This window comes from Stomoxys calcitrans, chromosome 3 (assembly GCF_963082655.1).
Source record: "Stomoxys calcitrans chromosome 3, idStoCalc2.1, whole genome shotgun sequence".
In the NCBI taxonomy this organism is placed as follows: domain Eukaryota; kingdom Metazoa; phylum Arthropoda; class Insecta; order Diptera; family Muscidae; genus Stomoxys; species Stomoxys calcitrans.
Genome location: NC_081554.1, coordinates 149,405,216 through 149,431,010, shown reverse-complemented (window position 1 = coordinate 149,431,010; position 25,795 = coordinate 149,405,216). Strand labels below are relative to the sequence as shown.

General features: G+C 38.0%; 2 protein-coding genes across 2 annotated transcripts in view; one reads left to right on the top strand and one right to left on the bottom strand.

Moving 5' to 3' along the window:
- LOC106085355 (LIM/homeobox protein Lhx4) overlaps positions 1–25,795 on the bottom strand; it is a 351,283-nt gene that overhangs the window by 86,087 nt on the left and 239,401 nt on the right. The window lies entirely within an intron of this gene.
- LOC106085361 (uncharacterized) lies at positions 1,981–24,621 on the top strand. Its single transcript, XM_013249576.2, has 3 exons — positions 1,981–2,197; positions 23,472–23,630; positions 23,705–24,621. The coding sequence occupies exons 1-3, from the start codon at positions 1,981–1,983 to the stop codon at positions 24,577–24,579; spliced, it is 1,251 nt and encodes a 416-aa protein (XP_013105030.2). The 3' UTR covers positions 24,580–24,621.

The following is a 25,795-nucleotide window of genomic DNA, read 5'->3' as shown; positions in this document are numbered from 1 at the left end:
AAAGGTTATAAAAAAGTATTTTTTTTTTTAATTTTTTCGAAAAACTATTTTTTTTTTGGTTTGTTTTACTTAAGATTAAAATAACTGTGATATTTCTATTATAAATTTTCTTCAAATAATTCAGGAAAACTTAACAAAAAAAATATTATTCTTATATCATTCTGTAGAGACATACAGCCTCGTACTGATGAGAACACGCAACACCTGTCAAAAATGGGTTAAGGCAAAATTTTAATAAAACTTTTTATTTATTTTTTTATTTCAATGACATTTTTGTGAAAAAAATATTTTTAAAGTTCCGCGAAGCATGCGCCTTTATGAAAAACAACAATGCAGGAGGAACCGATGGGTTGTCAGCTGTGTTATTAGCCTTTGACAATTTGGAAAGAGAATCTGTGAAAATGGTTTTGGCAATAAGTGGAGATAAGACAAAGTGGATGGTATCAAATCCCGATAAGTTCTGTACATCCGAGCAGCTAAACAAAATTTAGCAAATTGGGATCTACAACTTTGAGTTAGTCAGCAATGTTATCTACCTCGGAAACGCCGTAGTAGCAGCAGTTTTGTAAAAACAGGAAGGATTATATTGGCTGGTATATGCTACTTTGGATTAAGCAAGCAGTTAAGGAGAAAAGCTCGCAAGCAAAATTTATCATCTTTAAATTAAGTTTGCTAATCTTTGGCTCAAATCTTTAAAACTTGGACCAAAATGTTTTCAGTTCTCTTTTAAAGTTCAGTTAAATCGGATGAAAATTGTTGCCTCTAGGGGCTAATGAAGTCAAAACTGAGGATAAGTTCATATGGGGGCTATATCCAAATATGAACCGATATGGCCCATTTGCAATCCCCAACGATCTACATCGATAAGATGTATCTGTGTAAAGTTTCAAGCAGATATCTTTATTCGTTGGAACGCTTTCTTGATTTCGACAGACGGTCGTACGGAAATGGATAGAATGACCTAGAGTGATTAAGATTATATTTACTTTATATGGTCTCAGATCCTTGTTGTATCATAACGCCACCTATAAGCCGGAGCATTGACATAGGAAATGCTCTAAGGTCTGTTCATCTACCCATGTTCCCTGCATACGCTATTACTTGCTACATTTATTCTGCATAAGTGCGCCCGTATTGTGACCCTATTCTCCTTCATACTTCCTCTCAGCATTAGCCTCGTTTTCTCTGAACAGTTAATTTGTCTATACGCGTTTGGTGTTATAACTTCCATCCCTTCAGTGAAAGTGTTAAAAAATAGTTTATACATATTTGCAGACTATTTTTAAATTCTTTTTAAATTATCAGTTACAAAAAGTTTTGAGAAAACCAAAACGACAATGAGTCACTGTTAGAACCGTTTCATCACAATAAAAGTCCGCCACTGTGTGGTCGGAACTTCAACTTTGTTTTCTCTATTAATTCACGTGATGTTTAAGACATTGTGATCCATTGAACCTTTGCATATTAATAAGGGTCTAGCTAAAATGCTAAGTAACGTAAACACTTAAAGTTTAAAGGCATTAGAGAGAAGGTTCCAAATAAAGAATAGTAATTAGTTTAAAGTGAAGTTGCAAATGAGGTTTAAGCTATTTTGCGTTTTAACACAAATTCAATGTAATCTCTTTTTTAGAGATGATCATCAGTGGACGCTTCCGTGCTTCGCAACATGCGAAGGCATCAATGAATGACATGGTTTCTCCCAAGAGATTTGTAAAAGAAAGTGGACTGATGCATGTCGTTTGCCAATTAGCACCTTCATGCTAGATTGGTGGCGTTTCATGGTTTCCAGACAGAATAGGTCTAAAGTCATTTAAATTGTAACAAAAATTTAGTGGTAAGCGTGCTTTGAGAGCGAAAACTTGTCTGGATTTTTGAATTCTTTATAAAAAAAAAGAGTCGTAAAACGATAAATCACATTGGAAGAAAAAAGCGCGATCAAAGTCATATCAATATCAAAAAAGTAAAAACCGATTACGAAATATGTTGTTAAACAGTGTTGTTGTTGTTGCTGCTGCTATAGGCACAATTGTTTTGTTGTTCAACGATGAATGTTTGTGCTATGAAATTGCAAACAATGAAAAAATTAATCAAAATGAATTGAAGGCGGTACCATCGTCATCATCATCATCACCATCGTCGCCATTCTCACCATCATCGGAGTCATCTTCAATGGCAACGAACACAAGAAAAGCAAGATGTGAGTTACGCTTTTTAGACCACTTAAATTTAACTCAAACATGGGTTATACCATCTATCTCAGTTACAATATCAAAAAGTGTTTGTGGCCGCGCCTAGCAGTAAGAATTTGGATTTTAAAAACATCAGATAATCTGAGAGTAGGGTAGGTCAGTGCGGCACTCGGTTAACACACGTTGGTCTTTAAATGATTGATAAAAGCTGAACGCGGGCTTCTTGCAAAATGCTATTTACGCGATACAGTTAAATTAGTTTCACATTATCGAGAATAAAAAATCAAAACTACCGTCGCCACTAAGTGAGTGGCCTCTATTTGAATGAATTTACTCATTTTTGATTGGGAAAGCAAATAGAAAAGTACAAGTAACAAAAATAAAAGTCACACTGACTTTTATTTTTATTTAATAAAAAATTTTCTCCATTGCCCTCGTAATCGATGATGGCATTTTTCGGACAAAAGTTGCGCCTTGTATGGACTCATGAAGTCAAATCGGGAGATCGGTTTATATGGGAGATATATCAGATTACAGACTGATTTAGACTGTACTTGGCACACTTGTTGGAAGTTCAAAATGTCAGCCAAATCGGACTCAAGAAATCAAATCGGTAGATCGGTTTATATGGGAGCTATATCTAAATCTGAACCGATATGGCACATTTTCAATCCCCAATGACCTACATCAATATGAAGTATCAATGCAAAATTTCAAGTGGCTAGCTTTACGCGTTTGACCGCTATCGTGGTTTTGACAGACGGAAGGACGGACGGACATGGCTAGATCGACTCAGAACGTCGAGGCGATCATGAATATACATACTTTATGTGGTCTTAGACGAATATTTCGAGGTGTTATAAACGGAAAGACTAGATTAGTATACCCCCATCCTGATTGGCTATAAATTGATAAATCTTCCAATTTTGGTCGGAAGATTGGCTTATATGGGAGCTATATTAGGTTATGGTTATCAGATTTTTTGCGGGTCGGGATGCTTTACACATCTAACGAATGGTTTCTGGCTAAAATCCCATTGTTTGTCACCATGGGAGATAATTTCCAACTTGGAAATTATGTCGAATTTCTTCACAGCAGACCCCATTTTTGGTGATTATCCGTTTTATCTTCCTTGTGTCTGTGTCGAGAGCTCCATATTCTTGCTCTACGCCGCTGAATCACCGCTTCATAAATGCACGTGATAGAAAAGCATTTCTCCATTCATTGGTATGTCTTGCCGGAAGTAATCTGGACTTGTTAGCATCTATGTAACGTAATAGTTGACGTCGCACAGTGGGAGAAAATCGAAAAAAAACTAGTAAAAAATATGCGATTTGAGAACGAATAGAGATAACTCTTTGAAATTGAAATAGTTAAATATTGGGTTGCCCAAAAAGTAATTGCGGACTTTTTAAAAGAAAGTAAATGCATTTTTAATAAATCATAGAATGAACTTAAATCAAATATACTTTTTTTACACTTTTTTTCTAAAGCAAGCTAAAAGTAACAGCTGATAACTGACAGAAGAAAGAATGCAATTACAGAGTCACAAGCTGTGAAAAAATTTGTCAACGCCGACTATATGAAAAATCCGCAATTACTTTTTGGGCAACCCAATATAAGGTGTTATAGAGATCATTTGTAAAACTCCAAGGCTCTAGGGCGCATTTTGACTGGCCCCTAAATTTGGTCACCTCGGCATTTCGAAACTGTTTGTTCGATTTTTAATTTTTTTTAGCTTGATAGTGCTCAAAAAGCTCTCTATGCTTGAGGTATAGATTGTCTGCACTGGTTTCGGGGATATACAAGTTTTAATTTTTATTTTTTGAAATTTTGGTCGAGATTACCTTTGTATATTGCAATTTATGAAGGCATTTGTGGTTTGATTATCATATTTAAGTAGGATTTGGATTTGTGATAAAATTTACAATGACTCTGCCTCATCCGATTGTTCAGTTAAAAGTTATACGCTTTGGTAGTAAAAATATGTGAAAAAAGTGTATTTTTTGCATTAGTAGGTCAGAAAATATGTTCTTTGATTAGTCTTTATTGAAAAAACTTATGTACTTTAATTTTTCTTTTTTTCTTTTAAAGGGACATATTGTTATGGGTTGCCCAACAAGTAATTGCGGATTTTTCATATAGTCGGCGTTGACAAATTTTTTCACAGCTTGTGACTCTGTAATTGCTTTCTTTCTTCTGTCAGTTATCAGATGTTACTTTTAGCTTGCTTTAGAAAAAAGTGTAAAAAAGTATATTTGATTAAAGTTCATTCTAAGTTTTATTAAAAATGCATTTACTTTCTTTTAAAAAATCCGCAATTACTTTTTTGGCAACTCAATATATGCTTTTTAAGTGAAAATTTAACAACATATGTCAACTAAAACAGGTGCTATATGCACATTATAATAGGAAATTTTTAATTAAAAAAATTGCAAGAACCCCTGGAGTTCTCAAATTTCAAAACCAAGATCCCCCATTTTACTCCATATGTCCCCTAAATTCTTTGCAAAAAATTTTTGCACCTAACAATATTAGTAGCCTCCACAGCATATTTGCCTAAAATGGGTAGACAAATATTTTGGGAAAAATCGAAAAACATTTAACATAATTTTTTTTAAATGACGTGTAACTTTGGGGATCTTTAAAACTGGTAGGAATAGAGTTATCATCACGACTTTTCACAGTTTATAGATAAAATAAAAAAATATGAAATGTACCAATATGTTATAAAAAGCGTTGCGAATGGCCAAAATTAGGTACAAACCTCGCTTAAATGAGACTTATCAATAAACTAGCTGTTTATCACACGTTTATTGCTAGTATGTAGAAACTTTTGCAGTTAGTTAGTATATATGTTATGAAGGAAATAATGATGTTACATTTTTAATATCTTGAATAAAATTTTCCAAAAAAAAAAGTCCATTAACTCATAAACCGTTAGATTTCCGAATGTTTTTTGTAGGGTTTTATAAGCTTTATTTTTTTTTTTAAGAATCAAGATGACCAACTTTCAAGTCCCATGGATCAGTGTCTGGACCTACTAGGGGCCCAAATTATGCATTGGAAAACATTTCAAAACTGACTATGTTAAGTTTCGTGTCCATATCCCTATTCGGAATTATTTCCAAGATTTTTCACTTTGGCAACACTGTTTGTCATCATGTGTCCTATTTCTCCACATTTGTTCGTTGCGTTTACCAGTCCTAGCTGTCACTCATCCATCTTTGTTGCCATCTCTTGATAGTTTACTCTCGTAGGGCTCTTCTTTGATTCGTTTGATATCCACTATCTCTGTCATGTTTACTAGCTAATTATTATGTTCTATTATGATTCCGATATTTATAATCGGATGTGCCTTCTCCATTGGCAACAGACTAAATATGTTCGATTTCGAGCGTTCATCCTACAGAAATCTTTGTTTGTTCACATTTGGCTATTGAATTCAGATTATTTAACCATGTATCCTTATAACGTTCCTTAACTCCGTGGAAAATCTTCCAGCATTGACACAAGAGTTAGGTTTAGATACGATGTCGCAAGCATGCGTTCTCGTTTCCTAAAATGTCCTAATGCCCACACCCAAAAAAATAAAACGTTTGGAATATCTTTGCGACAAACAATTTTCTTTTATCAGGGAAGTACTATTTTTATACCGTCCACCATAGGATGGGGATATACTTAATACGTCATTCCGTTTGTAACACCTCGAAATATTCGTCTAAGACCCCATAAAGTATATATATTCTTGATCGTCATGGAATTTTAAGTCGACCTAGCCATGTCCGTCCGTCTGTCGAAAGCACGCTAATTTTCGAAGGAGTAAAGCTAGGTGCTTAAATTTTGCACAAATACTTTCTATTTGTGTAGGTCGGTTGGGATTGTAAATGGGCCATATCGGTCCATGTTTTGATATCGGTTTATAACCGATCTTGGGTCTTGAATTTTTGAACTTCTAGAGGGCGGAATTTTTATCCGATTTGGCTGAAATTTAGCATGAAGCGTTTATGATTTCCTATAACTGTGCTAAGTATAATCTGAATCAGTTCATAACCTGATATAGCAGTCATATAAACTGATCTCCCGATTAGACTTCTTGAGCTTCTAGATGGCGCAATGGTTATTCATTTTGGTTGAAATTTTGCATATGTTGCTTTGGTACGAATTCCAACAACTGTGTCAAATTAAGTTTAAATCAGTTCATATTCTGATATAGCAGCCATATAAACCGATCTCCCGATTAGACTTCTTGAGCCTCTAGAGGGCGCAATTGTTATCCAATTTGGTTGAAATTTGCTTATGTCGTTTTGGTATGACTTCCAACCACTTTGCCAAGCATGATCTAAGTCGGTTCATAACCTTATATAGCTGCCACATAAACCGATCTCCCAATTTGACTTTCTGAGCCTCTGAGGGAGCAATTATTACTCAATTTGCCGGATATTTGATATTTTTTCTATGACTTCTACGGCATGACAAGTACGGTCGATATCGGTCAATAACTTCAAAGTACTTGACAAATGCGATCCATTGTGGAGGGTATATAAGATTCGGCCCGGCCGAACGTAGCACAATTTTACTTGTTATAGATACTGTGCAACATTATCCTACACCATTAAACGTTAGTCGTAAACCTACTACATTTTGATTTTAAAGTCTCTTCGGTTATGGAAAAACTTTTATGAACTTTTTCTGTGGTAAGGTTGACTCATTAAGGCCATAATCCAAAACTTATTTTAAGGCTAAAAAGTGTAATGAATGATAATTCCTTTGCTATTGGAATTATATCAGGTTATGAACCAATTTGGGGCATACTTTGTTTGGATGTTGGAGACCATAGTAGAAGTTATTGTGCAAAATTTCAGTCAAATTGGATAAAAATTTCGCACTATAGGGGCTTTAGAAATTAAATCGGAAGATCGGTTTGTATGGCAGCTATATGAGGTTATAGACCGATTCAGACAATATTTGGCACGTATGTTGAAAGTCATAGTCGTAGGTACGTATGTTAAAATTCATGTCGATGTGCGAAATTTCAGCCAAACCAGGTAAGAACTGCGACGTCTAGGGGCTCAAGAAGTGCAATCGGGGGATCGGGTTATAGGGGAGCTATATAAAGTTGCAGACCTATTCGAGTCATACTTGGAGCGTATGCTGGAGGTCTTAGGAGATGTCACTGTGCAAAATATCTGCCAAGTCCAATAAGAATTGCGCCCTCAAAAAGTATAATCGGGAGATCAGTTTATATGTGAGCTATATCAGGTATTAGACCGATTCGAACCATACTTTTACTTTCGCCGTCATAGATAACGTCATATTAAAAAATTTCAGCCAAATTAAATAAGATGTGCGTCCTTTTGAGGATCAAGAAGTCAAAATCCATGATCGGTTTGTATGGGAGTCATACCAAAATATGACCCATTCACAATCCCAATCGGCGTACTCTAATAGGAAGGAAATTTTATCTGCCTAGCTTTACTGCTTCAAAAGTTAGCGTCCGTCCGTTTGGTTGTCTGTCTGTCGAAAGCACGCTAACTTTCAAAGGAGTAGTTTGCCCTAGAACTTCTTATTAGTGCAGATTGGATGGGATTGTTAATGGGACATATCCGTCCATGTTTTAATATAGCTCTCATGTAAACCAATCTACCGATTATACTTCTTGAGCGTCTAAAGGGTGCAGTTCTTTCCCGATTTGGCTGAAATTTTGCAAAGTGACTTTTCCTATAACCAAGTATTGCCTGATTTGGTTTAAAACTATACAAGCCGATCTCACGATTACAAATCCCAATTTTATTCTACTCCCTAATTCCTTTTAATTGAGTCCTATGTTGTCTACATGCAAGTTTGGGAGTTTGCAGTGAAGGCCGATCTCACGATTACAAATCCCAATTTTATTCTACTCCCTAATTCCTTTTATTTGAGTCCTATGTTGTCTGCATGCAAGTTTGGGAGTTTGCAGTGAAGGTCCCATTGAGATTTAACGCTTAAAAATTTTTTTTCGTATTGCACGGCTAGCTGTGGCTAGAGGTTTTTTTATATCTACCACCATAGTATGGGGGTATACTAATCTAGCCATTCCGTTTATAACACCTGGAAATATTGATCTAAGACAACATAAAGTATATATATTCTTGATTGTCTCGACATTGTGTGTTGAATAGGCAAAGTTAACCGCTTAAACAAATGCACAAATGCTTCCTATTGATGTAGGTCATTGGGAATTGCAAAAGGGACATTTCGGTTCAGATTTGGGAATAGCTCTCATGTAAACCGATCTACAGATTTGACTTCTTGAGCCCTCGAAGCCGCAGTTTTTGCCTGATTTGGTTAAAATTTTGCACATAGTGCTCTGCTACTACTTCCAACAACTGCGCCAAGTACGATTCAAATCGATCTATGACCTGATATAGCTGCCATATAAACTGATCGCCCGATATGTGTTTTGTATCCTCCACCCTAGATGAATGTATACTAATTTTATCATTCCGTTTGTAACACATCGAAATATTGATCTGAGACCCAACAAGGTGTATATATATTTGATCGTCGTGACATTCTGAGTCGATTTTGTCATATGCTTCCTTCCGCCTGTCTGTTCATCTGTCGAAAGCATGCTAACTTTCGAAGGAGTTAAGCTAGGCACTTGAAATTTTGCACGAATATTTCCTACTAGTGTAGGTCAGTTGGGATTGTAAATGGGGCATATCGGTCCATTTTTTGATATAGCTGCCATATAAACCAATCTGGGATCTTGACTTCACGAACCTTCAGAAGGCGCAATTCTCATCCGATTTGGCTGAACTTTTGTTTGAGATGATTTGTTATGACTTCCAACAACTATGCAACGTATGGTTAAAAACAGTTCATAGATTGATGTTGCTGCCATATAAACCGATATCGGATCTTGATTTCTTCAGCCTCGAGAGTTCGCAATTCTTATCCGATTTGGCTGAAAATTTGCATGAGACTTTCGATAACTGTGCGAAGTGTGGTCAAAATCGATTCATAACCTGATATATGTAGCTCGCATATAAACCGATCTCCCGATTTTACCTCTTGAGCCTCTAGGGTGCGCAATTAATATGCGATTTGGCTGAAAATTTGCATGAAGTCTTTTGTCTTGACTTACAACAATTGTACCAAGAGTGGTTCAAATCGGATCAAAAACTGATACTATGACCTTCAATATGCGTGCTAAATACTGTCTGAATCGGTTTATAACCTGATATATTGGGTTGCCCAAAAAATAATTGCGGATTTTTCATATAGTCGGCGTTGACAAATTTTTTCACAGCTTGTGACTCTGTAATTGCATTCTTTCTTCTGTCAATTATCAGCTGTTACTTTTAGCTTGCTTTGGAAAAAAAGTGTTAAAAAAGTATATTTGATTAAAGTTCATTCTAAGTTTTATTAAAAATGCATTTACTTTCTTTTAAAAAATCCGCAATTACTTTTTGGGCAACCCAATAGCTCCCATATAAACTGATCGCCCGATATTTCTTCTCTTCTACTTTGGTCAACAACATTCAAACCAAGCGTGTTCCTAATCGGCCCAAACCCTGATACGGCTCCAATAGCATGGCAATTTGTATGCATTATCCTTTGTTTGCCTATAAAGGGATACCAGGCAAAGAACTTGACAAATGCGATCCATGTTAGAGATTATATTTAAGATTTGGCCCGGCCGTCCTTAGCACGCTTCTACTAGTTTTTATTCAAAACACCCACGTAATATTTTGGCAATCACCTAACGATAACACTTGTCACAACGACATTCAAGTTTGGATATTGAACTCTATAATGGATTCGCTTGCCCTGAAAACTGTACTTTCAAAATCTTGTTCAAATGCTTCACATTGATATAGGTCGGTTAGAAATGTAAAGGTATATATTGCACTGATATAAATCGATATCGTGATTTTACTTCTTAAACTTCTAGCAGGCGTAAGTTTTATTAAATTTGGCTAAAATTGATGGCTTCCAATCTCAACGCCATATATTGTCTGATTGGACTCAGCTCTGCTGATATAACTTTTTGTGACCAATCTGGCTGAGATTTTGATAATTTAAAACACATAACCGTGTTGTGTACTTAAAGGAGTACGTTCTAAATGTTTAAATTTGAAAGTGTGCCAGCTAATATTGCCGCCGCAAACCTTTTGCCACAAAGGCCTAAAATATGCGCTAATTGAAAATCTCTTTATGCAGCTTTTCCTCAATACCTGATACCATTGTTTCACACAGCCTCCAATTAGCCTTACATGTAAATTGAAGATATTTGTGTTACAACCTGTTTCAACCAGAATTTGAAATGGTGCTAATATGGGACTTGCTTCTTAGATTTTTTGTTGTGTATTTCTTTGCAATTCAGGGTTACAATGAAATTGTGTCGCTCGTGCACTTTTGTTTACTAATTGAAGCAGCACGATCAACCCAAATTCCATTTTAGTACGTCTTAAGACGTGTCCAGCGAAAGTAAATGTCTGGCGTACTTAGTTTGGACATTTGACTTTTACTTTTATTTCTAATTTAGACCTTAAGGTAAATGTGATCTCAATTTAGCAAATTAAAATATCAAAAAAATAGCGGCCAAGGTCCACATAGTAATGTAAAGAGAGAACAACATATCAGAATTTTCGAGAAATGTTGATGAAGTATAAAATGTAAGCCGATGCTAATTATTTCTTAGGTTAGTTACAACCATCACTTTGAAAATTGAGATGTTAAGTTAGGGGTCTGTTGTACTACAACTTTTTTTTTTAAGATCTTAGAAAGCGTATATCAACCGCTTTGGATTTTTAGTGACGGAGTTGCTTTATGAAGATGATAACAATTGCTAGGCGTATATGAAACATAATTGGTTTAAGTCTGCCATAAGACTCACTTAGACGCTTTAGTACATTCTGATACCACAGGAACAGGAGAAGGAAGATGCCTTCTAGTTCATATCGTTGAACCATCTAGATCGCTTTAAAAAGCCCAAATACTTGCAAATGTGCAAATTGCAAATTTTGCCCATCAACATTCCACTAAGGAACAGGGGCAAACTTCTCACCTATCAATGAGTGCACTTCAATTCAAGTTTTTGCTCAATGATAAGGGGCCTCCTTTTTATAGCCGACTCCGAACGGAGTGACGCAGTGCGACACCTCTTTGGAGAGAAGTTTTACATGGCATAGTACCTCACAAATGTTGCCAGCATTAGGAGGGGAAAGCCACCGCTGAAAATTTTTTCTGATGGTCTCGCCAGGATTCGAACCCAGGCGTTCATCGTCATATGGTAACCTCTGCTCTCAAAATATCGAACTAGTTCGCATAGAAATGGGAAATTAAAGTGGAATTCATTCTGCATGCTAGTGCCGGACACGCTCTTAGCGGAGGTCGTCACTTGCTACCTTCAGTCTGCCAGCATGTTTTCCAATAAGAAAGACATATGTTTTAGCCAGCGACTGCAAAGCGGTTGACGTCCCCATGTCTAGATATGGCCACATAATTCTTCAGTGTTCACAACCCCCACTTTGTGACCATCTGTCATTCGTAGCCCTTCGGGCCTGATCCTTAAGGCGTAGCTTACATGTCGCCAGATTCCAGTTTCCCTGGAATGTGTCATGTAGCTCCTAGTTTCGAAAGCTAGTCTGCACTACGATTGCAAGGGATATCGCTGTGCCGGGCACCAAGAACAGGTGAATTTTGAACTGTTCAGTTATTTCGTTGTGGTATCTGCTATATTCGAGGGCGCCTTTTGAATTCAAAAACAGGTACTCCAGGGATTTGATGGCTGCCTGGCTGTCTGAGTAGTCCGACTGCGAATTGTCGTTATGAAATTATCACTTCATCAATTGCAAGGATCTCCGCTTGATACACACTGAAGTGGTCGGGTAACCTTTGCGATACGACCAGTCCTAGATCTTTAGAGTACACCACAAAGCCAACCTGGTCGTTTAGTTCGGAACCATCCCTATAGAAGTCTATGTAACTTCTGTTACCTCTCTACGTACCTGTTCTATCAGGAAAAGTGGTACAGTACTTTTTATCAAAAAGCGCCTCAGGTAGGGTGTGCCCGTAGCTGCCACATAACCATTGAGAAAGATCCCTTAACCCCACGGCAGTGGTTGCTGCAATTTGTCTGGCCACGATGTCGAGAGTCATAAGATGTAGCATTAAATTCAGTGCATCAGATGGTGTCGTCCTCAGTGCGGCTGTGATGCACAATCAAGCCATCCTTTGAAACCGGTTAAGTATTGAGCAGTAGGTGGACTTTTGAAGCGCCGCCCACCAGACCACAACACCATATAGCATTATAGGTATGACAACTGCAATATGTACCCAAAGCATGACGCGGGATCTTTACCCCTAACTTTTGTCAATGACTCTCTCTCAAGAGTTGCCTTTCTTGCCCTTTCCAAAATGTTGGATTTGAAGTTCATTTTCCTTTCCAGCAAAACACCCAGGTATTTTGCGCTTTCTGTAAATGGAACATTCTCTCCTCCCAAGGAGCCAGGTTCCACTGTAGCCAACTTGTATATCCTACTGAAAAGAACTACTTCTGTTTTAAACTGATTTATACCTGCAACACTTTCGGTAGCCCACTTTCCTGTTGCACGTAGAGCTTCCTGAAGTATATCTCTTAGAGTGCTGGGAAATTTCCCCAAACCGCAATTGTTGGAAGTCATAACAAAACACGTCATGCCAAATTTCAGCCATTTCGTATAGGAACTGCGCCCTCTAGAGGCTCAAGAAGTCAAGATCCCAGATCGGTTTTTATGGCAGCTGTAACAGTTCATGGACCGATTAAAACCATACTTGACACAGTTGTTGAAAGTCATAACAAAACTCGTCGTGCAAAATTTCTGCCATGTCGGATAAGAATTGTGCCATCTAGTGGCTCAAAAAGTCTAAATCCACGATCGGCTTATATGGCACCTATATCAGGTTCGGATAAAATGTGAGCCCTCTAGAGGCTGAAGAAGTCAAGATCTGCGATCGGTTTATATGGCAGCTATATGAAAGCATGAACCGATATGGCCCATTTACAATCCCAACCGACCTACACTAAGTGTTTGAGCAAAATTTCAAGCGGCCTGCTTCACTCCTTCGAAAGTTTGCGTGCTTTCGACAGACAGACGGACGGATGGACATGGCTTGATCGACATAAAATGTCATGACGATCGAGAATATATATACTTTGTGGGGTCTTAGACGAATATTTCGAGTAGTTACAAACAGAATGACGAAATTAGTATACACCCAGGTATTTTGCGCTTTCTGTAAATGGAACATTCTCTCCTCCCAAGGAGCCAGGTTCCACTGTAGCCAACTTGTATATCCTACTGAAAAGAACTACTTCTGTTTTAAACTGATTTATACCTGCAACACTTTCGGTAGCCCACTTTCCTGTTGCACGTAGAGCTTCCTGAAGTATATCTCTTAGAGTGCTGGGAAATTTCCCCAAACCGCAATTGCTACGTCATCAGCATACGCGACCACTTTTACACAACAATAAGTTAATGGCTATATTCCAGAGTCGAGGGGACAGTACACCCCCTTGAGGTATTCCTCGTCTTACTCATCTTTTTAGATCTACAGATCCCAAGCCTGTTGTAATGCATCTTTATGGTAATGAAGTTATTAATAAATTTTCCGGGCCATTGTCAGGATTAAGAATTTCCACCACTGTTGCTAAGGCCTCGTCTTCTGAGTATTGAAGTGTGGGATTTTCAGTGTCCTGCAATCCGCCAGACCTTAGCGATGTGGGCGATAGTTCTCCATCCGAGTGTTCAGCAACAACTGCTGTATCGTCTCTGATTCCCAAACCCCACCGCTTCTATGCACATTCAGTTTCAATTTGTTGAATCTATAGGATACAGCTCCTTCAGACTTGTCTCCGATCGCCATCAGCCTCATCCAATCTACCAATCTTCCAGACGGTGGTTGAAAGATTGGGTATCGAGTCCATTAGTCTCCTAAGAACGAATTCAGGAACTGAGAGAATCCTTGGTACCAAAGCGTGTGCTATTGGTCGAGAAGAAATATCTTCGTTCTTGACTTAATCCAGTGCTGCGCCTGGCCAGATCTCGCCAATCTTCTTTAGGGCGCAACGATACATCTCAATTGAGCGATGATCCCCGAAGGTAATTAGTTTGTATCGGCCCCGATACCAGCCTGCATCGTCGCAAACTAGAGGAGGCCCTGGCAATTCCGGAAAGACATCGGAGTTTACAGATGACAGCCCATGGACTAGCATACTCCAATTGTTCCTAGGAATAGAGGCCTGTTTTTCCCCCTTGTCGATAACTATCATCGCCAAGCTGTCCTTAGCGACATTAGCGAAGGTCCATGGATTTATATTGCTATTGTTCGCCTTAGTTTTTTTTGGGCATGGGATGCTCTCCAGGTGACCGTTGGACTGACTGCAGTGCCGCAACTGAATCTAGACTTGTAGCCTTTGGAGAAGCCTGTGCAGCAAATCTCCGAGCCCAATTAGAGGAGCCTCTATCCTTATCGGTGACAGTTTTAGGATCATTCGCACCAAGTCTCCCATTTATTTTTCCAACCTCTCAAAGAGCGTATTGATTTGCCGAAGAAGGCCGATCGCCTTGGCAAATTGTAGGCACGTAAAGATAAAATAGTTTCGGCATTATTCTTAAGACTCGAACTGGGTGTCTTCGTCAAAAGCCCCTATTGACCAGTAATTTGTTTGCTAGTGGGGCCTAACGCAACCGCTCCACCAGTCGACCGAGGTCTCAGTAGCAGATAACATGCTACGGCCTGATGCCATCACCGCAGCTGTTGGGTATTTGGAGTCTAAAGCCACTATCGGGCTCTAGATTTGTTGCTCCACTGGAAACAGGCTCAGATCATCAACCGACTAATGGATAACACTAGGGTAGCTGTAGTGACTAAATATTTTTTCGAAAATAACTACCTATTACGAGTTTCAAAACTTCCGCTCCACTCAACGGCTCAGACGGTTCTTTGCATAACTCTCCGGTTGGAATTTCTTTCGTAAACTAAAATTGTTTTTCAAATATTTTGAAGATGGTACCGAGAGAATCAAGGAATTTGGGGCATGGACTCTTCTTCTATGTATTGTATATTAATTCATTTAATAAGTGTATTTGTTATCTAACTTTAAAATAACATCATAGATGTATCCCATCAGATACAATATTAAGAAAACTCACAAGTCCTTTCTCTGTCATCCTTACTCCAAATTATTTTAATCTACTTTCAAAGACCTTTTAATGAAGTCAAGTTTTGCCCTTATCGATGTACTCTTTGTTTTTTGGGGGTTATTAGGGAAAGGATTGGCACCTTCCATTTAATTCCCAGCATGTTGGCTCATAACTTTATAGACATACAAGGTGAGACACGGGTTTTCCGAGGAAAAGAATTGCTATGTTATGGAAGCTATATCAAGTTATGGTCCGATTTGGACTATAATTGAATTAAATGTTGGAGAGCATAGTAGAAGTCATTGTGTCAAATTCCAGCCAATTCGATAAGAGCTGCTCCTTTATGATGCTCAAGAAAAAAAATCAGGGGATCGGTTTATATGGGAGCTGTATCAGGTTATAGATATGAAATTTCAGCCACATCGGTTAGTAATTGTCTTCTAGAGGCTCAAGAAGTCAAGTCAATAAAATTTCAGACAAATCGGATAAGAATTACGCACTCTAGTGGCTCAAAAAGAAAAGATACACTATCGCTTTAAACAGCAATATCAGGTTATTGACCATACTTAGCACAGCTGTTGGAAGTCATAACAAAATACGTCATGCAAAATTTGTGAGGTACCAGCCGTGTAAAACTTCTCTCCAAAGAGATGTCGCATTGCGGCACGCCATTCGGGCTCGGCTATAAAAAGGAAGCCCCTTAACATTGAGCTTAAACTTGAATTGGGCTGCACTCATTGACATGTGAGAAGTTTGCCCCTGTTCCTTAGTGGAATGTTCATGGGCAATATTTTCATCTGCATCAGGTTATGGACCTTTTGAAACTATACATAACACAGTTGCTGGAAGTTATAACAAAACACGTTATGAAGGTTTTAGGCAAATCGGATAAGAATAACGCCCTCTAGAGGCTCAAGAAGTCAAGATCCATATTTGATTTAAATGGCAGCAATATCAAGTTTTGGACCGATTTGAACTATACTTAGCACAGTTGTTGGAAGTCATAACAAAACACGTCATGCCAAATTTCAGCCATTTCGTATAGGAACTGCGCCCTCTAGAGGCTCAAGAAGTCAAGATCCCAGATCGGTTTTTATGGCAGCTGTAACAGTTCATGGACCGATTAAAACCATACTTGACACAGTTGTTGAAAGTCATAACAAAACTCGTCGTGCAAAATTTCTGCCATGTCGGATAAGAATTGTGCCATCTAGTGGCTCAAAAAGTCTAAATCCACGATCGGCTTATATGGCACCTATATCAGGTTCGGATAAAATGTGAGCCCTCTAGAGGCTGAAGAAGTCAAGATCTGCGATCGGTTTATATGGCAGCTATATGAAAGCATGAACCGATATGGCCCATTTACAATCCCAACCGACCTACACTAAGTGTTTGAGCAAAATTTCAAGCGGCCTGCTTCACTCCTTCGAAAGTTTGCGTGCTTTCGACAGACAGACGGACGGATGGACATGGCTTGATCGACATAAAATGTCATGACGATCGAGAATATATATACTTTGTGGGGTCTTAGACGAATATTTCGAGTAGTTACAAACAGAATGACGAAATTAGTATACCCCCATCTTATGGTGAAGGGTATACAAATGCGAAAATCGAACATACTTAGCTTACGAAATGTGAAAATAACGGTTTTTTTATCAAACCTTGGATAAGACTTGCTTTCGTAGGAGATCAAAATGTCAAATCGAGGGATCGGTTTATATGAGAGATATATCAGGTTATAAACCGACTATGGCCATACTTGATATAAAGATTAAAGGTTATACCAGAAGCCATAGAGTAAAATTTTATCCAAATCGGATATGAACTCTCTAGAGGCTTCCAAACAAGGAGATCGTTTTATACGGGAACTGTATCAGGTTATGGACCGATTCAGACCCTATTTGATACAAATGCAGAAGGTTTAAAGAAAATCTTGACTCAACATCAGTCAAATTGGGTGAGAATTACGCTATATAGAGGCTCAAGGCGTACAATTGGGAAATCAATTTATATTGGACAGAAGGGCAGACGGAAGCACGAACATGGCTCGATCGACTTAAAATGGCATGACGAGCAAGAATATATTTACCAATATTTAGTCAATATCTCGATGACTAAGACTAAGTTAAGTTACATGGCTATTCCACCGTGTGCCGTTTAAGAGGACAAATACTTTAATTTTGAAATATCAAATTTGTATCTCAGCTTTTTTAGTCTTTTACATAAAACTCCGTTAATTTTTAAGAAACGTACTAAACAATTTTACTTATTAATATATGCCAATGCAAAATAAACGAGCAGGTGCATAAGTTGAGCTGTACAAAAATGACAACGTTTTCAATATAAAAAACTCCATTTTTTATTTTCAGGTCTAGAATTTGTTTAGTTTTAATTTGATCGAATTTTAAGATTTTTATACCCAACACCGAAGGAAAGGGGTTTTATTTTGTCATTTCGTTTGCAACACATCGAAATATCCATTTCCGGCCCTATAAAGTGTATATTCCTGATCAGCGCAAAAATCTAAAACCATCTAGCCATCCGTCCGTTTGTCAGTTGAAAACACGCTATAGTCTTTAAAAATAGAGATATTGCAATGATCGCGATTTCGCTCTTCGGCAGGGGGCTCATCAGGTTGCTATGCCACCAAAAGATTACATACTTCCACCTTCTCACTAATTAGTGGCCAGTACAATGATAGAAGCATGCCCTTCGAATGAAACGATATGTCTTATAAGTCAATCCTTTCTTATGCGTAGTAAGAAAAAAAAATCTTTCCTGATTCGGTTAAGCCATGTCCCTCTGTCTGGGAATCCTTTCTGAACAGTTTGCCTGTCTGTCGTGGAGTTCGCATTTGTTACCCAATTAGCACCAAAATTTTCACAAATCAGTTTTTTTGTAAAAATCGGTACAGATTTTGATATATCTCCCATGTATATGATATCTATCGATTTTCCTTTATAAGAAGGTACTATTTCTGATAGAACCGATTGGAGCTACAATATCCCTGTTAATGTAAGTTACATAGACTTCTATACGGTTGAATCCAAACTATAAACTAGATGACTAACTTGGATTGGTTATATCCCTGGAGAACGTATTTCTGAATACAAAAACCAACCTTGACTGTCACAGATCTCTCAATGTTTATGCCCATTTTCACAAAACTTAAAATAGCGTTAAATTAGGTTTATTTGACAGATTTCCTTTATTGAACTGTCAAATATATCTTATATAGCACTGTTTCACCGGTAGTCACCGGTAGTCATATAACACAGGGTGTCCGGCCATAGAGATATCCCAGGGAATTGTGGAGCTGACGAGGTTGCGGTACTACTATACACACTTCAGGGAAACGGAAAACTGTGGATATACCTCAAGCTAAATGTCAGCTTAGTCTTCAGGATCAGACCTGAAGGTCAACGAATGACAGATGGTCACAAAGGAAACGTTGTGAAAATTCCAAAATTATGTTGCCTAATCTAGACTTGCTGTTGGCGGTTACATGCATAAAATAATTAGTTTCACATGAAAGAAATTTTCGCCAAGTAAACTTCTTTTCTAAAAAACCTTAATTTTTGTTTACGATAAGAGTACGAGTTTTTTTTTTGCGATAAGTTCTTGCAAGAATACGTTGCAGATGTATTTTTTTTACACTCAAAGAAAAAATTAAAACCTAGGTTCATTAAGAAATTTGTACATTCAATTTAAAAAAATTGCTGAATTTGTTTTTGTTTCGGCCGGCAGAATCTTGGGAACCCACCACCAAGAGGCATAATTTTATTCTACTTACGAAACTTCTGTCAAACCAACAAAAATGTAAGAGTCTAGGAACCGAACAATGATGATCGAGAGACCGGTTTATATGGGACCTATATCAGGTTATAGAATTATTTGGACCATATTTGGCACAGTTGTTGGAAGTCGTAACAGAACACCGCATGCAAAATTTAAGCCAAATCGGACAAAAATTGCGGCCTGTAAGGACTCAAGAAGTCAAATCGGGAGATCGGTTTATATGTGAGCTATATCAGGTTATAGACCGATTCGGACCGCACATGACACAGTTGTTGTAAGTTTTAACAGAACACTACGTGCAAAATTACAGCCAAATCGGAAAGAAATTGCCGCTCTTAAGGGCTCTAGAAATCAAATTGGGAGGTCGGTTCATATGGGAGCTATAACAGGTTATAATCCGATTGGGACCAAAATTGCGGCTTCCAGTGGCTCAAGAAATCAAATCGGTTTATATTTGCAATCCCCAACGACCTACATCAATTTTAACTATCTGTGACATTACATTTTTTGATATCCGAAGGGAGATGGGTGCACCGATTTAAGCGAAATTTTGTATGCCACCTTACGGTACTCCAAAAACACGAAATTGGTATTAAATTTGTTGGGTCAAATAACCTGGAATATGGGTATCAAATGAAAGGTATTTAAGAGTAGATCACAAACTTGGCAAAAAATGTCATCCTAAGTGTCGGCGTGTCCCCACCCCGAAAAACACCACCCAACAGGACACTTATCGTTATGGGTAACATGGGTATTAAATGAAAAGTATTGGAAAATAAAGTATAAATATTTCATCAAAAATTATTCCTTGGTGTCTGAGGTGCCTCCCCACCCACCAAAACCCTCCGCAGGACATATTTACCGAATGGAACAATGTGGGCATAAAATGAAATGAAATTTGGTCCAAGGTGTCTACGGGGCCTTCCCAACCCCAAAAACCCCCAAAACGGGCATGAATGTCCAACGTGCAAAATGGGTATCAATTGAAAATGTGTTTGGGAGTTGATCTGGTATACACATTTGGAAAAGAGTCTGCGACCGGCCCACTCACTTAATACCCTTTAATAGGATGTGTAGTTCGATCGGGGTAATATGGGACACTTATCGCTATGGGCAACATGGGTATTAAATGAAAAGTATTGGAAAATAAAGTACAAATATTTCATCAAAAATTATTCCTTGGTGTCTGAGGTGCCTCCCCACCCACCAAAACCCTCCGCAGGACATATTTACCGAATGGAACAATGTGGGCATAAAATGAAATGAAATTTGGTCCAAGGTGTCTACGGGGCCTTCCCAACCCCAAAAACCCCCAAAACGGGCATGAATGTCCAACGTGGAAAATGGGTATCAATTGAAAATGTGTTTGGGAGTTAATCTGGTATACACATTTGGAAAAGAGTCTGCGACCGGCCCACTCACTAAATACCCTTTAATAGGATGTGTAGTTCGATCGGGGTAATATGGGAATTAAAAGAAAGATCTATGATAGTAGAGTTTGAGGGTAATGTTGATATAAGGATTCAAATATCTGGTTCACATCCTGCCGTTCAGCAGGACATGTAGATCGCTTCAATAAAGGACTTAAATAAATTGTCTCTAGGGTCTTAGCGTCGGGGGAATCTGTCATGAAGGACGACTGAGAACATATTATACACAAATGAAAGGAATTGTTAGGGAGCAATCCCCTCCCCTCCATCCTACCCACAACAAAAACTAATTAAAAATAATGTAGGAAGGTCTATCAGGAAAGAAAAGGACAGCAATAAAAGGTCTTTGTTAGTAGAGTACACTCATTCAATGAGCAAAATTTGACCGCAGGTGTACCCCAGGGCTCTGTTCTTTCTTCTTCTCTTTTTCTAATTTTCATCAACGATCTGTTGGGTCATACATCGAATCCGATCTACTCATTTGCGGATGACAGTTATATCTGTCATTCGTACTTATCGACCATAGGCCAAGTCTTCGAGAGATTGAGGACAAGAGGTGGGTTATGGACGATACACTCTGCCAGGATTTGTTGGCCATTTCTGAGTGGGGTCGAATGAATCGAGTAGATTTTAATGCACGGAAGACTCAGTGCTGCTTGTTGTCACACAAACGATTTGCTGACCCATTACGATCATATTAGTCTATCAACGGTGTAGGTGTTGAGCAATCAGAAGCTTTTGATGTTCTGGGCATGAAAATACAAAGAGATGTCCGTTGGGCTAAACATGTATTCGAAGTGTCGAAAGAAGCGTTCAAGTGTTTAGGCTTACTTAAACGGTGTAAGAATTTCTTCACTCCGTCTGATCTCCTTAACATCTACACCACTTTCATAAGGGCGAAAAAAATCCAAGAGGTAGCTTTGACATTTGATTTTGAAAGTAGATAACCAACACAAAAATAATTTATAAGTGTGGGTCTGATACAGACGCGTTGTCCTGAATGTCTTGATCACCAGCTTAAAAATGCTTGAAGAAAAATCCTTTTTCAAAAAGCCATTTTATGTTACAGCGAAGCGCACCCCTCCAGCTAGTAGTCTATTAGAATAATATAATACTAATAATATTTGTATATTATATATACCATGTTTGCATTCTTCAATTTCCAAAATTTGTTGCGTTTTGAATTTGTCCATTTTTTTTGTTTACGTCAATTTTTTTGAACTTTTCACTATTTCATCGTTACGTTTTTCACAATAATTTTTTACTCATTACCATAGGAAGGGGGTATACTAATCTAGTCATTCCATTTGCAATACTTCGAAATATTCATCAAAGATCCCATAAAGTAAATATATATATACATTCTAGATCTTAGCTTTAGATCTTAGATTTAGCTCTTTACTTATTTTAATTTACAATCATAAATAAATAAATTATATTTTACGGAGAGATAAAAAACTACACTTTCTATTTTTATAGGATGGGGGTTTACTATTCTAGTCATTCCGTTTGTAACACCTCGAAATATTCATCTAAGACCCCATAAAGTTATTATATTCTTGATCGCGTCGACGTTCTTCGTCGTTCTTCCTATGTCCGTCCGTCCGTCTGTCGAAATCACTATAGCGGCCGAACGCGTAAAGCTAGCCGTTTGAAATTTTGCTCAGATACTTAATATTGATGTAGGTCGTTAGGGATTGCAACTGGGTCATATCGGTTCAGATTTGGATATAGCTCCCACATAAACTGGTCTACAGATTTGACTTCTTGAGCTTCTGGAAGCCTCAATTTTTGTCCGATTTGGCTGAGACAACAACTATGCCTGGAATGTAGAATAAAATTATGCCCTTCAGCTATATTTATTTTGTAAATTTTTAGTGGGTTCTCAAGATTCGGCTCGCCCTTTAATTGTTAATTTTAATTGATTGTGAATATGGAAAGGATTCCAAGTTCATTTTAATGTTGTAACATAATTCGAACTCAAATTTTTACCAATTATAAGCAGATCTATGTTGATAATTCAAACTCTTTCAGAGTATATTGGGCTTATTTCTTTCGATGTTATAAAACACAATTATATTAAAAGCCTTCCATGTTGCTTTAATGACTTTTGTCATTGGTCGTACCTATGGCGAAACTTGAAAAATTGTCAATTTCCGAGTTCACCAACCGCCCATCACTTTTTATCCATCACTGGTCTATATGTTTAACAACTCTCTCTCTCCCTCTCTCTAGTTGTAGAGGTACAAGAGAATAATTATTATATCAAAACGGAGAGTTTTTGGCTTTACAACAAAAGAAAGGTACTTTTACCGTTGGCGAAGTTGCTAAAGGATTAACATAAACAAAGTTAGTTAAATTCAATAATGACTACCATATGTTGAGGCAAAACTTTATATAGTTACAATAAAATAAAGACTTCATAATAAAAGTATTTTGTTTCTCGTAAAAATATCTCGAACCTTTTATTTTTTTTACGTATAGATAAGGTGGTCCGTTACCCAGTTGCAATAACATAAATATATATGGGAAATTCGAGTTTTTTTAACATAACATTTAAGACATTTCGTACTGCTGGGTTCAACAGATCAAAAGTTGTGGACTTAGTTTTGTCTACTGGGCGACGTATTGTGTATCGTAAGCGTGAGTTTGGTCTTCAGATAAAATTTTTCGTATGAAATTTAGTAGAGCTATATTTTATCCATAGGTGGGTTTTATTTATTATATAACTCCCATATAAATGAGTATACACCACCGTTGATTCACTGCATAATTTTATCTTTAGAAGCTTTTCTTAACACATATTTGTTTAATAATGCCTTGCATCAAAGTTCAATGGAACAAACTTTTCAAAATCACTTTTATTTTAATTACAGGGTTCCCATTCTATACAATAGGACGATTTCAAAATGGAGTGTGTACGGGGAAAAATAATCTTCTGGGTACCTGTATGGTTCGTGGAGAATGTAGCGACAATGGAGGCGTATCTGCGGGCAGTTGTTCCACAATAACCAATCAGGCAGTCTGTTGTATTTGTAAGTTGCACGCAAGCAAATATTCCTCAAAATGCGGCCTAAGGCCAAGGAAACAATTTTCTTTTCTATTTTAGATCAAAAGACCTGTGGTGCTACGACACAATACAATAACACCTACTTCTATAATTCTGGCTATCCGGGGACTTATGGAGGCGGGGGGCGATGCACTATAGTGGTGCAGCCTTGCGACGCAAACATTTGCCAACTGCGCATAGATTTTCTTTCGCTGTCTTTGGCTCCACCAAATGGCGATGGTTTTTGTGTTACAGACTCGTTACAAATCACCGGAGGTTCATCGCGAGTACCGCCCATATGCGGTGAAAACTCTGGACAACATGTCTATGTCGATTTCAATGGAGAATCGCCCATCACCATATCTATAGCCACCTCTGCGGGATACACATTCAATCGACAATGGCAATTTCAGATAGCTCAACTGGCCTGTGCCTCAGCTACACAGGCGCCGTCTGGCTGTTTGCAATACCATTTGGATGAAAGTGGCACTGTGCAAAGCTTCAACTACAACTCAGCCCCCAATTCACTACCTAATTCGATAGGGGTTCCAGGAACGCGTCAAATAGCCAATCATAAGTATGGAATTTGTATACGCATGGGTGCGAATAAATGTTCCATTACCTGGTCGCAAGTAGATTCAGATGCCTATTCGTTTACGCTCACCAATGATGTAGGTGCAGTGGATCCTTCGCTTTTGGGAACTGAGGCAGTGCAAAGTCAAGATTGTACAACAGATTTTGTGGTCATACCAAATCCCACACAGGGCGGAGTGCCACTTCCTAGTGACCGATTTTGTGGTTTAGGTCTGGTACCTACCACTACAGCAACGAAACCCTTTGTTCTATTCGTTAATCATGATGACAATGAGGATTTTGATATATCAAATCGAGGATTTTTTCTTTCATATTCGCAAAATGGTTGTCCTATTATATAAATAGTCTATGGTGCCGAATAAATGATGTGATTCTTCTGGAAATGTGGAATGTGTTTTCTTGAACAGACGATTTTATTTAGTGATTAAAAGAGTTATAGTGAAAACACTAAGAATAAGAATTGTTAAATAAATACAAATAAAAGCATGTTTAGATCGGCCGGGATTATCATCTTGACTATTAGGAGTCACAAAATATACCAAGTTTAAAATTTCAGCCAAGTAATTAATTGTGCTCCCAAGAGGCTCAAGACGTCAAATCGGGTGATCGGTTGGTATGGGAGCTATATCAGGTTAGGTTTATAACCTTGGACTATACTTGACACGGCTGTCGGAACCCAAAGCAAAACTTAAAGTGCAAAATTTCAGGCACATCGGTTGGTAATTGCGTCTTCTCGAGGCTTAAGAAGCCGAATCTCTAGATCGGTTTACATGACAGCTATATCACGTTATAGACCGATTAAGACCAGACATGGCACAGATACTGAACAGAAAATCTTATACGAAATTTCAGCTAAATAGGATATGAAATGGGCCCTCTAGAGGCTCCAATAGTCGAGATCGGTTTATATGGCAGCTTTATCAGGTTATGAACCAATTCGGGCTATTTTTGACACATTTATTGGAAGTCCGAACAGAACAGAACTTCACAAAACACCTTGTGCAAAATTTCATCCAATCCATCGGATAAGAATTGCGCTTACAAACATCAAAATCTGAGATCGGTTTTATGGCAGCTATAACAGGTTAAGAACCGATTTAGACCATTGTTTGCAAAGCGAAAGAAAGTGTAAAAATTTTTACTGAAAGTCTTTCCTTTGACAGTAAGAGAGAGCTAGAAACATTAGGAGAATTTTATAAATGAGAGGTTGGAAATTGTTACTGGAACAGTACGCGAACACACCAAATACTACACAGCAATCGGTAAACAAAAACAGCTGATTACATAACCGGCACCCACCTGGTGGCTAAGGTTTGTCGATAGGATAAGCTGTAGCCATATATTCAGAAAAAAAGTAAAAGCGTGCAAAGTTCGGCCGGGCCGAATCTTCTATACCCTCCACCATGGATCGCATTTGTCGAGTTCTTTTCCCAGTATCCCTTTTTAGGCAAACAAAGGATAAAAGAAAACAAGTAAAAGCGTGCTGAATTCGGCCGGGCCGAATCTTGGGAACCAGCCCCCAAAGATTCTGCTAAAATATGGGAGCACATCTGGTTA